General features: G+C 44.7%; 1 protein-coding gene across 2 annotated transcripts in view; it reads left to right on the plus strand.

Annotated features, from left to right (window-relative positions):
- The window catches only part of LOC115461577 (long-chain-fatty-acid--CoA ligase 1-like), a 183,849-nt gene that overhangs the window by 48,698 nt on the left and 120,279 nt on the right, over positions 1-14,872 (plus strand). For both annotated transcript variants that reach the window (XM_030191500.1, XM_030191499.1), the window contains exons 5-6: positions 2,439-2,540; positions 4,944-5,043. In XM_030191500.1, coding sequence (XP_030047360.1) covers positions 2,439-2,540; positions 4,944-5,043 — 202 coding nt within the window. The remainder of the gene's footprint in view (positions 1-2,438; positions 2,541-4,943; positions 5,044-14,872) is intronic.

Raw genomic sequence — 14,872 nt, forward strand, 5'->3', positions numbered from 1 at the left:
TTTACATATGTCAAGCTACATTCTGATGGTTAGCAGAAAGGTGTGTCTGGACCTCAAGATTTTCAGACATGAAGGAATAACTTTAAAAGGCACAAGGTGTACCTGCAAGTGCCAAGGATGAGGATGTGGCTGCTTTGATGCAAAAGATAGGTAATCTTTTTTTGCAAGCAGCACATCAGGCCTTGACCAACAGTCATTTCAGTTTGAGTGCACCAGATTGCCCATGCAATATAATCACCTGCTTTCCTCAAAAAGCATGTGCTGTAAGCAGCTCACTAAGTGGGTCTCATCTTACTGGAGGGCGCAAAGGTTGAACTGTTTGCAGATTACCCTAAGGCAGAAAGATTTATCTATTACCCTACAACTGAGACAAGGATTCCATGAAGTTATCACATTGTCTTGCACTGCAAAAACAGCTATCGCTGGCATCCTTTTGGCCTCTCCTTTGTGGTAAATAACAAAAAGTGACCATAACAAAACCAGTGGAAGCACAACACCTCTTACAGAGGCCAGTTTGTGGTCAAATGAATCACACTAGTCCAGACATAAGCCTATGTCTTGGATACCCACTATCCAGAGATGGTATCATGGAGGTCAAAAATGGTGACCGCCAGTCACCCTCCCATCTGCTGTTGCTGCAGCAGATTGAGCTGTAAGGCTCAGTTAAGTTTAATATTTCCATCTACCCTTCTGTTTTCCTGCTGGGGCTGTGACTTGTTCAGGTGGAATATATAGTGGAGCCATTGCTTTCTACAATGGCTCGTATTGCCTTCCTATTTATCCTTGTGTGCCTTTTGGTCTTAATAATTTCATTGCTTTTTAATGGCTTAACTTGTTGAACGTTTCACTGGTAAGTGAAATATAGGTGAAGGACTGAAGAGTGAGAAGATAAAATCTGATGGGGGAGACAGAAAACAGTGAAAGGAAATGTCAGACAGATAAAGTGAGGAAATAGATAAGAGGGAAATAAGGACATATGGACTGCACCCACTGGAAAGAGAGCAGAAGACAGGAAAACAGAAAAGAAGAAACTGGGACCAACATACTTGAAAAAATAAAATATCCAGACAACAAAGGTAGTGATTTATTTGGTAGAATATTTTAGCTTTGGGAAAATACAGTACAAGAGAAAATACTTGTTTTCATTTCGCCTATGTTGTAGTTTGAATTCTTGGGGTTCCCAGTTCAATTATCTTTATTTCTAATTTGTGATCCCTTCTGTATTTGGTGTGTGACCAAGGTGTAGTTTCTGCGTAGAACTGTTTAACAGTCTCACTTGTTCTGTTTTACCAGTAGTAGGTGCATTGGTGTTCTAGGGCTCTGTGTAATATTTATAGTACTAGCTTTTCATAGGTGAATTAGGATTGATATGGTGTAAGTTTTCTGTATGTTTTAGTGCCTTTTTACAGGGTTTTGTTTCATGAACTGTCTGGCTCTATTTGAAAGTAGGCTCTGGAGCAAGGGCTGCCTTTGGCGACCCTTGTCACCAAAAATAAAAATGCTCAGGACTAATGGGCTCCACATCCTGTAGTCACCACATAAACAAAAGCCCATCTGATTTTAAACAGTTTCTACTAGTGGAAGGAGTGTTCCTGAGGCGATGGACACAATTTGAATATTTTTACTTGCAATTAAGACAGGTTGCCTGCTCTGGCCAGTCCCGAGACCTCTGCTACCTCCCGCCTCCTAATGTAACTTCCAGTTTCCTTGTAAGTGGGATGCAGCAGGCAGCCTATGTTAATCATTGCTGGCCACAGTCACTGCACCTGAGTGACAATACTGGCACTGCCGCCTGTCCGACACTGACTAGCACCTAATTAACAAGTTTACTCCCCCTGATGTCAAAACCTGGCTATGCCTCTGGTGCTCATTAGTGGGTCAGAAGAAAGCCTCAAGTTTTAATCATTGCACTGAACCATTACAGAGCACTCAAACAATTTTTAAATTAGTTCTTAAATTACAAACGTAGTGTAAGGCATCCGTACACTAAAGTTTCAATGAAGCCATTTCAAACAGATGTGTTAACAGTGACAATTATCTGGACTGATGGACTGAATGCAAAATCTTCAAAACCTGAAGTAGGACATGGACTTTTTTTTTTTTTAACTGCCTCAGACCTTCCATTCTAAAATGTCAACACTTGAAGAAAACTGGGTTTGAGAGCTTTAAGAACAAGGTAGCTGTCAACAGTACAAAACTCATACAGGAATCTTAACAGCAGAAATACTGAGGTATCAGACTTTACCTATCCTGTTGCATCACTGTTAAATTTTCTCTATTTATAGATGGTCTTTCCAATTTCAGCACAAGGGAGCTTTATACTTAAGTTGCAAACAAATCTCTACGCACAAACTCAATCTAGGTGTCATATAATCCTGAATATCATTGCTTGTGGTGTAGCAGTGGTACATGTTTCAGAGGACCTGTTGCTGTTTCAGGTTGCAGATCGTGCACAGTGCATAGGCTCTGCGTTGATCCAGCAAGGCTTCAAACCTTCACCCAATCAACTTATCGGCATCTTTGCACAGAATAGACCTGAGGTAAGTCTTGAATTGGGAGAGCAGTGATCAGTTGGGCTGCACTTAGGAGTCCTTTTTATTAAGATGAGCTAACAAGATTTAGCACATGCTAAAGACACCTTTAAATGTAATGGCCATTTTATTTAGCATGTACTAAATCCATTAGCACAAATTAGTAAAAGGACCTTTAATATGTCAGCTACTGGTTGTTTTTCACAAACCAAAATGTCCCAAGGCTTTACAGGGTCCCTGAAAGCTGAGAACCAGCCAACATCTATTGGGGTTCTCAAACATGTTCTGGGGGAACCCTGGCCAGTCACCTTCTTGATATCCAGAATGATTGTATGAGACTTGAATACCTAGGAGACAGTGGGGCTCATTTTCAAAATACTTAGCCTTACAAAGTTCCATAGTAGCCTATGGAACTTTGTAAGGCTAAGTGCTTTGAAAATATGCCTCAGTGTATGCAAATTGATCTGATGAATATTATGAATGTCCTCAACCTGACTGGCTGGGGCTCCCCCAGGACAAATATGGGAAGAACTGCTCTGTATACTTGCATAGCTAAACAGTTGTACGTGACTCAAATTCAATTCCTCTGTTCATAAACTCTATCTGGGTGTGTTTTTTTGGTACTTTTTGGACCACCTGTACAACACACAGGCAGGGGAAGATAATGAAACATTAAGATCAGGGAGACTTCTGTTTGCACCACATTGCATAAGCAGCTAATATCTGAACAGGATGGCTTGCCTATTAAAAAAATCAACTTAAGTTATGGGCCAATGCTTAAAACCTAACACCGCACTATAAGATTAGCACAGGCATTAGCATACCACTCAGTGCTATAGTGGTTGCAGCAGGGATGCCGACACCATTAGTGCAGATTTAGTATCCTAAAACCTGAGGTGCATTTAGCACCAGAAACGCCAGGTCCAGGGCAGCATCTGGGCTGGTTGTGCTGTTAGGTGGCCCCCTTTCTAAGGATCAGCCTGACTTAAAAAAAACAAAACAAAACCCTGTGGACCTCTCCTCTCCCAGCCCTCAAAGGCCCTGGTGGTCCAGTGGAACCCCTGGCCTGTCCTGTTCCCCCCCCCCCCCCCAATTCCTTGACAAGGGAAGGATGCCGCCTACTTCCTGCTCTGGCAAGTCATTAAAATGGCAGCACTCCAACCAGTGCATCTGGGGGGGGGGGGGGGGGCACTAGGCCAGGGGTTCCACTGGACCACCAGAACCTTGAGAGGGCTGGGAGGAGGTCCACTGGACTAAACCTTTTTAAAAAGTTGGGGAAGGGGTGCAATGCTCAGCCAGGTCAGGGTATTTTTAATTAGAATTGGGAAGGTTAAGGTAAGGGAAACTGTGGCATGTCTCATTTCTTTAAAAAAAAAAAAAAAAAAAAAATCAAAACTTTCCTAGTGGTGCATGATTGGCTCAGGCACAGAATATAGTGAGCAGCTAATACCATGATTTCATCATGGCATTAACTTGCTCATTACTCTAAGTATGCCGCAGTTCTGCTGAGCATCTGCCTGTTGGTTAGTATACCTATTATCGAACTTTCTAGAGGCTGGAGTTAATATTGGTATGCACGCTGCCAGATAAAACCTAGATCTCAATGGTACAAACCCTGAAAAAAGGCATGGCTTCTCTTGCTGCCAAAAAAGGCAGATGCAACAGATGAATTAGCCCTTACAGAAGTGTTTACAGTGATGGTCATTGGATAACAATGGTATAGTAATATGTTCCAGCAATATAGATATAAATACATTTACTGCCTTCCAAGTTGAGCCATAAGTATGATGGTAGCTGGCTTAACTTTAACATAACTGCTCTCATTTTAATAATCAAAGTGCCTTATGTGAAACTGTAGGACAGACTTCCTGCTTATTTCACATTCTCTGGGATGTTATCCTGTTTCTTAGACCCAGTTTACCTTTGAGTCTGTATGAAGTACTCTTATACGGCATCAAGTGGTCAACTGTTTTAAACACGAACACTTCAAAAACTCAATGGGGTACCTGAGGCAATGCGAATAACTTGCCAAAGGTCAACAAGGATAGTTCTAGAAAATTGATTCCGGGCTTCTGTGGTTCCCAGCCTATTGCTATACTAGGCTGAATCTACAAGTCTGATCTTTTTTTCTTAGAGCTATGTTACTTTTCCTGCCTGTAGTGAATGCACAGCATGCATCTCAGTTTGAGCATTCAGCTGCCTCATTTAGCCCTCTACTGAATACTAGTGCATGTGGTTTTATTTGTACTCTTCCATTACTCTTTGAACCATAGTAGTCCCACTCCCCCTCTGTCCCCCCCCCCCCCCTCAATTTGCTAGTGCTTCCTTTTAGTGCTTTTTGAGGAACAGAGGAGTTGTTGCTGAACTTAAATTGCAGTTTGAGCTAATATTGAACTTATATTCTCTGCACAGTGGATAATTGCTGAGCTGGGCTGCTATACTTACTCCATGGTGACTGTTCCACTCTACGATACCTTGGGATCAGATGCAATTGACTATGTCATAAACAAAGGTATTCCATTTGTTATGCAATTTTATGATTTTTATTTTTTACATTTGTACCCTGCGTTTTCCCGCTCAATGCAGCTTACATATTATATACAGGTACTTATGTGTACCTGGGGCGATTGGAGGGTTAAGTGACTTGCCCAGAGTCACAAGGAGCTGCCTGTGCCTGAAGTGGGAATCGAAATCAGTTCCCCAGGACCAAAGTCCACCACCCTAACCACTAGGCCACTCCTGGTGGAAAGCTTCACCAGAAAGATGGCTCTGTAGATACATGAATGCCAGTTATAGCAAATACTTGTGTGGGATAAAAGTACAAATCAGAGTAACATAATGGCAGGGTAAGACCAGCAGGATGTTGGCCCAGTAAGGTGGCTAGTTGTACCTGCTGCTTTGCATTTGTGTGAAGTAGGTCATTTAAATCTTGCTTAGATCTCCATGCTATTGCTATATAGTGAATCTTGTATTTATAAACTAGTAAAAAAAGGCCCGTTTCCGAAACCAATGAAATGGGCGCTAGCATGTGGCTCTTTTGTGTGTGTGCAGGTTGTTGTCTGTCTTTTTTTTTTTTTGCTTGGGGGGGGGGTTGGGGGATGTGCTGGCAAAGTGGGATGGATTGGTGTGTGGCTTTGAGGGTGTTTTCTGTTGTATTGTGTGTGTGGGTTTGTGGAGGGGGGGTCTTTCTGTTGGTGAAATGTAAATGTGGTTGTGGGGGGGGGGGGGGGTCAGCCTTTGCTGAGTGGATTTTTTTCCGGGTTTTTTTTGTGTTGTGCTGAGGCAGCAGTGTTTTAGATGGGCGGAAGGTAGAGGAGCACGTTCTGGGTCTGTCAGTATTTTTTGGCCGTTTCAGGGCTGCTGTAGGGGCACGCTGGAAGAGAAATGTGCTGTGGGAAGCAGCGTCTTTTTCCGTTGGGCTGGGATTCTGGGCATCCTGGAGATGGGAGACGGCTTGCCTGAGGATGGGGATGGTTGTTTTAAGTTGGCGGAAGGGAGAGGAGCATGGTCTCGGGCCATCGGGGGGGGTGATCCAGTATATTCGGTCCATTTCAGGCCGGCTGCAGGGGAATGCTGGAACATTTTATGCGCTGCGGGAAGCAGTGCCGTCTTTTTTTTTTTTTTTTTTTTTTTTCTGGGTGCTCGGGGAATCCCCGAGGTGGGAGACGGCTTGCCTGAGGCTGGGGATGGTTGGGCACGTCCTTGGCTGCTTCGGCAAAAGGGGAAGAGGAAGGGGTGGGGAGTTACCTGCAGCCGCGTGAGAAACCGGGTATTCTTTTGTATTTGCATTTCTGTTGAAGAAAGAGTGGATGCCTTTCGAATGATGGAGGTGGTGCGTTGGTGTGCGGTTGTTTCGTTAGTTTGGCAGCCAGTCTCCAGCGATTCCTAGGCAGGGAAGGAGTACGCTCCACATGTTTCCCTACTCCTCCCCCTTCCTTGGTCACTGTTTGCTGCTGGCTGGGTCGTGGGTAATCCTTCCAGCTGGGCCGCAGCTTGTCCTGTTCACCCACGTCCCAGATGGTGAGGGGCGCGCTGTTCTCCGGCTCCACCGACTCCACGTCAAGCGAACCCAAATATAGTCTGTGCTATAGGTCCTCTGGCACTCTTCAGTACCGGCATTAGGCATTTAAAAATTCCCCCCTCCCCCCCCCCCCCCCCCCCCGATCTATTTTTGCACATACCCACAGCAGGAATGTTCTTTTCTAGTTCAAGCGGTGGTTCTGTGCTCTCCGTGCTGCACAGATAATGTGCCATTCTGTTGGTGAATGCTCCTCCCTTATTGCAACATAGTTTCCTCTGATAGGTCTGTCTTGCGTTGCCTGGGAACAGTTTTGTGATGGTCCTTTGTGTTTCAGAACGTTGAGGGTGTTTTTTCTGATTGGTCTGTCATGCGAGGGTGGGGCAGAGACATGGTCAGTGTTGTGGCTTCACCACCATGAACTGACGAACCCTTCAGGGAGTGACTGAGTGACTTCAGAATGTTGAGGGTGATTTTTATTATAGTAGATGCCTTTAATTCATCAGTTTGTCCCCACAATTTCCTTCCAGGCATCTACCACCATTTCTGAAGCTTCCTGAAGTTAGCTTTTTCAGGTCCTCTAGTTCAGCAGCTTCCCTTTCTACTTGGACAATACACTTTACAATAATATGCTTCATCGCTGTACCACCTCCTTCTCCAAGGCATATGTATTTAAGATCTTTATCTTCTGACAGACCCTGTACCACTTTTTTGCTTTCTTACCTAAGGATAAAGCAATCCATCTATTTTCCCATGAGCATTTTATCACCACCTCCCTTATGCCTCTATGCAGCCTAGTATTCTCTGGCCATTTTAGTTTGTTTTAGTCTCGTAACATCTTTGGACTTGTGCACCCAGAATGCATTTCTTCATATCAAAGCTTAAGTACCAAGCATTAGCCCACACTTCCAACTTGGAGTGAGTGAACATGGGATGTTATTTACAGAATCTTTGTGAGTGATATGATTTGCAGAATAGACAATGGTTTTCCTCTAACCCCTTAAGTAATATTCAGTCCCAGGACTGAGCCCTGGGGCGTTTGTGGATGCCATTTACCACTACCATCTCAACCAACCAGTTTCTGATCCAGATTACTGACCCATCCCCAGGATGACTGGTATTTATAAGCCTGAGACTTCAGCAAAGCTTTGGATAGTGTTACAAATTAACATTGTGTGTACTCCCAATTTAGTTCTCTGGCCCATTGGCTGCCAAACCTGGTCCTGGAGGCAACCCAGCCAGTCAAGTTTTCAGGATATCGGCAGTAAATATTCATGCGTTGTGTACAGTAGAGACAGTGCATGCAAATTTCTGGCTGGAGTGCCTCCAGGACCAGGTGTGGGAGCCATTGCTCTGGTCACCCAAAGAAATCGGGTTAATTTGGGAAGGCTTTCTTTGGTAAAACTCATCTATGCAACACATTTACCACTGTGTAAGGCTTACTGGCATGTCGTTTTTTCCACCTTTTCTGTTCCCACTCCATTAAAAGGGACCACATCTGTCCTTATCCACTCACATGGAACCTCTTGTCTCTAGGATCTGCTAAACACATCCTTTAGATGAGCCACCAGAACTTCTGAGCATTCATCAGTATGTTGGGGATGTATATTATCCAGTCCTATGGATTTGTTCACTTTAGCTTTGCTACTTCATATACACTTTTGTGAATGTGGTTATCTGCCCCAGTCCCATACATGTGTCAAAATCTTTGGTTCTTCTCCAGGATTCGTCCTTGAAGAAAAACCTGCTAAAGTGTTCATTCTCGACCCATCAGTCCTCAAAACCTTTTACAGCTCGGCCTCTGACCTGCCCTCTCCAATACACCTGAAGTCTGGTCACCTCACTTTACATTTTTAGCCATTTTTTTAATCTTGATTTTTTTTTTCCTCTCGTGCGTTTCATGAACACTACTTTTTTTTTTTTGCCCTTTTTAGAGACCATGAGAACATAACTAACATAAGCGTTGTCATACTGGGACAGACCTAAAGTCCAAGCCCAGTATCCTGTTTCCAATAATTGCCAGTCCAGGTCACAAGTACCTGGGAAAATCCACTGCTTATTTCTAGGAAAATGATAAAACCTGTTTCTCTTGATCTTGCCAAGTGGCTTATGGCCTTATGAAATTATCCAAACCTTTTAAACCCTGCTAAGCTAACTGCTTTTACCACTTCTCTGGCAACAAATTCCAGAGTTTAATTATACATGAAGAAATACTTTCTCCATTTGTTTTAAAGTTACTACTTAGTATTTTTGGGAAGAGTAAACAGTGATTCACCATACCTCTCCACTCAGTTTTTATAGACCTTAGGCAATATTTCCCCTCAGCCTCTGCCTTTCCTCATAGAGAAACTGTCCCATCCCCTTTATCTTTTGCCACCCTTCTCTGTTCCAATTCTATCACTTTTTGAGATGCAGTGACCAGAATTGTACATGGTATTCAAGGCGCAGTCACACCATAGACCAATACAAAGGCATTACTTGTTTTGTTTTCCATTCATTTCATGATGCCTAACATGCTATTTGCTTCTAGCTGCCACTGCACACTAAGCAGAGGGTTTCAACATATCGATGAAACCTAGGTCTCTTTCCTGGGTGGTGACTCCTAGTGCATCAGGTAGCTGTAGCGCTATAGAAATGATTAGTAGTCTTTCCTACATGAATTGCTTTGCACTTGCTCACTTATAGGTTTTATTTTCCTTAATCTGCCGTTTGTTTCCACTTATCTACTCTGCAAGCTCCTCTGGCTACTTCCTCATTTTACTGAAAGTCGTCATGCTTGAAATCAGGATTTGTGTGGGGTGAATGGACTCTGCCTTGATATTGAATATATGTGATTTATCATTTACTCTTGAGCACTAGATTAGTGACTGTGGGTTCTCCAGACATTCTAGTAGGGTGTCTAGTCTTCCAGAGTTTTCATGTGCATTCTAGACTCTACACACCCTATGAAGAAAGACTAAGGAGGCTAGGGCTTTTCAGCTTGGAGAAGAGACGACTGAGGGGAGACATGATAGTGGTATATAAAATGAGTGGCACAGGTGGATGTGAAGCACCTGTTCACACTTTCCAAAAATACTAGGACTAGGGGACATGCGATGAAAACTACAGTGTAGTAAATTTAAAACAAATCGGAGAAAATGTTTCTTCACCCAACGCATAATTAATTCGTTGCCAGAGAACGTGGTGAAGGCAGTTAGCTTGACAAGAGTTTAAAAGGGGTTAGACTGTTTCCTAAAGGACAAGTCCATAAACCACTACTAAATGGACTTGGGAAAAATCCACAATTCCAGGAATAACATGTATAGAATGTACGTTTGGGAAGCTTGTCAGGTGCCCTGGATTGGCCGCTGTCATGGACAGGATGCTGGGCTCGATGGACCCTTGGTCTTTTCCCAGTGTAGCATTACTTATGTACTTATGTAGATGGAAATGCCATTTTTCGAACACTAATAAGGATTCTACTTTCTCTGACCCTTGCTTTGATACTTGATATAACACCACACCTAGCTAACTCCTAGAGAATTATTAATGCAGAAATTTTTTGTGCTGAATTCTGCCCAGATTTGGATCAGCTGCTCTCCTCACTTCCCCACCCCCTCCCGATTACATGCCAGAGCAGAAAGTGAACCACTGCTCATTGGGCCACTTCTCTGCCTCTGGATTAGATTTGATTGTTATGTGCACAGGACTCTGTACAGCCCTGTGGTTCAAATGAACAGCTGGCTCTAGAAAGGCAGAGAAGCAGCCTGATGTGCATCAGTTCACTTTCTGCTCTTGTGTGATCTCTGCAGAGGAAGGGGAGAAGAGCAGTTGATGCTAGTGGCTGTGTGCCATGGGAAGAAAGAATAAGAGGTGGGGGTTATTGTATGTGGGAGACGTTTTGGAGCACACAGAATTTGGGGGTGGTGGTCCTTGGTAGTTTTCTAACTGCAGTTAGAATGAAGGAACTAGTAAGGCAGGAGGGGGTCTCAGCTACGTGTTGCCATATTGGGATAGACGAAGGTCCATCAAACCCAAATCCTGTTTACAGCAGTGGCCAATCCAGTTTACAAGATCCCAAAACAGTAGGCATTATGATGGAATTCTGTGCAGAAACACTATCACATACCATGTATGAGTATCTTGTTGGGCAGACTAGATGGACCATACAGGTTTTAATCTGCCGTCATTTACTATGTTACTACAAATAGTGAACTTGCAGAATTTTCAAAATCCTTTGCACAATTCCCTCTGAGTATAATCCTAGGAGGGATTAGCAAAACAGGGAGGAATAAGTAACCTAGATTTCTCCAAGGATAAGCAGGCCTTCATATCTGGTGATACCATCTGGAGCCCAGTGTGGATGCCGACTAGCAAGTAAGCTCATCATCCCACTGCATGCACTGGTGCCTTCCTGCCTGACATGTGAGTGCAGGTCCTCTATTTTTTCTGCAGAGTTGAGGAGACACGGTCATCTCTTCCTCATGCTGTGCAGTTTTACCTTCCCTTGAGTTTATTCTTTCTTTTTAGTTAAGTATTTTTGCTTTTCTTCAGTCTCCCTCTTTTTATCTTAGGGTTTCTTGGCCTTACGTTTTTCTTTGTTTTGGGGTGTGGCTTCCCAGTTTAGGTTGCAGCCCTGGCCTCAGTTTGAATGCTTTTTGAGAGCAATTTAATTTGGCTGAGTTTTTTGATACAGTGGCTTCAAGAGGTGTGCCCAGTGTAATTGGGCAACTTTTTTTTTTTTTTTTCCTCTTCTCTCCTATCAGACCTGCACTCTTGGTGCATCAGGTGCCTTGGGCCTGATCATGACCTCTGTTCACAAATGCAGGTGAGAACTCAGTGGGTGTGACTGGCTCAAAAGAGCAACTATTTGGCTCCTCAATGGTTGCATCAACTTTGGCATTGGCAGCATAAACCTCCATGGCTGCTCAGACTTCCAACATCCACTGAGGGAGCACACTAGCATTGAGGAGGTTTCCACCTGTCTTGGCATGAGACCTGATATATGGTGTGCACAGGTTCAGCATCCGGTGAAGCCCAAGATGCACAGTGCCAGGAGCACTGGCACATTGGATTTCCCAATACCCAAGAAGCAGCAGTGCCAGTGCACAAATTGCCGAGCAGCCCAGTCCCCATTGCCAGTTCAGCACAGACACCTTCTCAAGCTGCCTCTTCCCCCTCCTTGCCCACCTTCAATGAGCTTTTCTGGGGCATGCTGTGAGGAGCTGGCACAGTTACTGCAGGGGCCTCCTGTTCAGGCATCGAAGACAATTGCACTGCCCTCAGACTCCATTGGTGCCAGTAGCCAGATCTTCACTGGTGCCCCACAGGGTGTCTACCTGTATCTGTGTATGCAGTACTGCTCGACCATCAGTGAAGAAGCCTTCCCTAGTCTGAGTAGGGCTGTATCTTGGGGCTCAGATCTCACTTCAATAGGCTGAGGTCAGTGCAGAAGACTGAATATACAGAGGAGTCTGGGACCACTCTTGAGATTCAGATAAGGATCCGCAATTACTTCTCAGAGGAGTTGTATGGAATATCATTGGATCCCTCTCGGAGCACATCAGGTGGATATTTTGCTTTCACTTTTTTTTTTTTTTTTTTTTTGAGAGAACAGCAGCCATCTCATTTTTAAGTTTGGAGAAGGAGCCTAGGATCCTCCTGAGGAAGGAGTCGCTACATTTCCGATGCACTGTTGAACTGGGGAGCTCCCCTCAGGTCACACATAAGGTGGATATTTATCACATTTATACCCCACCTTTTCCCACAGGATGCAGGCTCAAAGTGGCTTACAATAGACTGAAAAGGCAAACGTCAATCCAGTGGTAATACAATATTTAGATAAGTCATCAGTGAAGAGAGAAATAAAAGAATAGAAATAAGGAGTCCAAAATGGTCCACTCAAATGCTGTTAAAGCACTTAAGATAGTAAGTTAGAGCCTGAACTGAGCTCCAAAGGGTGAAAAGGTCTTGACTCGCTGTGACAGGTTGTAGTAGCTGAGCCGCCGACCCCCAAGACAGGTAGTGGCGACTGATCCCTCTCTCATGATCTTCGTCAAAACAGCTGACCGGAAAGCGGATCCTGTCGAACAAGGCCACGAATGCAGGTGGTAACCAATGATTGGAATTGGCGGCCTTGAAGGAAGCAATACCCCCACAATGTGCAGTATACTCCATGTTGACTTCCCAATGCAAAGCAGCTGCAAATGCCCAGCAGCTGGTAACTGGCAGCATAGGTGATGACCCCTGTCCCGCAGCAAAACTGGGTGGCAAACGGCACAGGCAGAACACGCTGGAAGATGGCCCACAGAGCAGGATGCAATACAGTATCCAGAAGGCTCCCAGATTCAAGAGGGCACAACTGCTGCACCACTCCATGATTTTCAAATCTGCTCTCAAATGGACCAAGAGTTTGGTCTCCTGCCTCTGCCCCCAGGATGAGAGGCCAGGACTTTGGATTCATTTTTGAGGAAGACCTTTTCAGACCTTGATGCTTGCTTGCCTACATCCTGTCCTACCAGCTCTATATATGAGCCTTTACTTGTAGTCTCTGGTAAACAATACTCTATTGGATTTTCTCTCTCTCCAGAGCAGACTGTTAAGCTTCACCAGCTGGCCCAGCATTTGGAGTTGTAGGCATTATCTGGCCAGTGGTGCTTACAATACTTTTGATGTGTCCAGACTGACATGAGTGGAGATAGACACTCTTGGCTGTGTCTGACTTCAAACCAGCAGTTCAAGAAATTAGTGAAGTGCTGTGCCAAAGGGACAGCTTGTTTTGAGAGAAAGTGGAGAAGATTGCTGACCTCATTAAGAAACACCATCCATGCTGTCTCGGCATCCTCCATTTGCATCAAGATTTTCAAGCAGGCATAGGCATTGACCCTATTACTTTCAAGGCGTAGGTTCCCGCATCCCTGTCTTCAGAATTTCCAGCCAGCTTCCCAGTCAAAGCAGAACACAGGTTTTTGACCGTCTCCTGCAGAGTACAGCCACTCAAAGTAACCATCCCAGACAGCATACCAGTTGGAGGGAGGCTCATGTTTTATCAACATAGATTACCCCCTGTAACCTCAAACATGTGGGTTCTTCAAATAGTCTCTTGGGTACACACTGAATTGGTGTTGGGCCACAAAATTGCCCACCAATAGCATATTTCATTAGCTCTCAGCACAAGAAAGCACTTGTAGAGGAAATCATAGGCCCAAGCAGTTGAACTCATACCACCAGGGGAGGAAGGGAAGAGATTTCTATTCCAGATACTTGTACCAAAGAAAATAGGGGGGGGGGGGGGGAGGAGATTCTGGCCCATGCTAGACAAGGGCCTGAACAAATTTCTGGTCAAAATTCCTTGAGCACCCTTCTCCCTCTGATGCAGGAAAACTATTGGCTTCCAGATTTCAGGTGGGGAAACGCCACTTCCAGTATTGCATTCTTCTGTTTAGCCTGACATCTGCCCCAGAGTTTTCACTGTCTGGTAGTCAGTGTATCTACGCAGGCTGGGAGTGTGTTTCCTTACCTGAGCAGACTGGTCAAGGGCATCTCAGGAAGGGGCAACAGTCCATGTACCTAACTATTCAGGTGCTGGAGCAGCTGAGGTAGTTGACACCCCAAGTCACATCTCCATCTAGGTCACCAGTTGGAATACATAGGAGGCCTGCTTGACAGTGCAAGCTCAGACCTCTTCCCCAGGTGAGAGCTGATACCTTAGTAACACTTAACCTCACAGGTCCGCAGCAGCCAGCATGTCTCAGCTTGAGCAAATTTTGAGATTGATTGGGCTGCTTGGCCTCCACAGTGCAGGTCTTTTCTCATGGCATGTCTCCACTTGGGAACAGTCCATTGGACCTTTAGGTTCCCAGTGGTCTCAGGTGACAGGGAACGTAATGGATGTCCTCTGCATGCCCCCAGAGTCTTCAGCACTTCTCTGGTGGGTAGTTAGGCCCAATTTGAACCTGGGACCCCCAATCCCAAATTCCACGTGTCAGGTGTTAACAGATGCAACCAACCTGGGTTAAAGATCTCATGTAGATAGGACTTTCTGACCCTCACCGTGCAGAATGAGGGTTCCCTTCTGCATCCCAGCTCTCATAGCTTAGATGTTGAGTGTAGAACTTGAATCCCTGGGCTTGCCTGAGGCTGTTGCCCATATCTTGATGGCTTCCAAGAAAGATTCCACTAAGTTTTGAGGTTTGCTGTCTGGTATGAGGGCAAGGCCCTAGTTCTTTTACTTGCCCTACACAAACTGCTTGAGTATCTTGTACACCTCTCTGAGTCTGGTTTGAAAACCAACTTTGTAAGAGTCCACCTCAATACAGTTGGTGCTTATCACTGTCAAAAGTCC

Source organism: Microcaecilia unicolor, chromosome 2 (genome assembly GCF_901765095.1).
Source record: "Microcaecilia unicolor chromosome 2, aMicUni1.1, whole genome shotgun sequence".
NCBI lineage: Eukaryota > Metazoa > Chordata > Amphibia > Gymnophiona > Siphonopidae > Microcaecilia > Microcaecilia unicolor.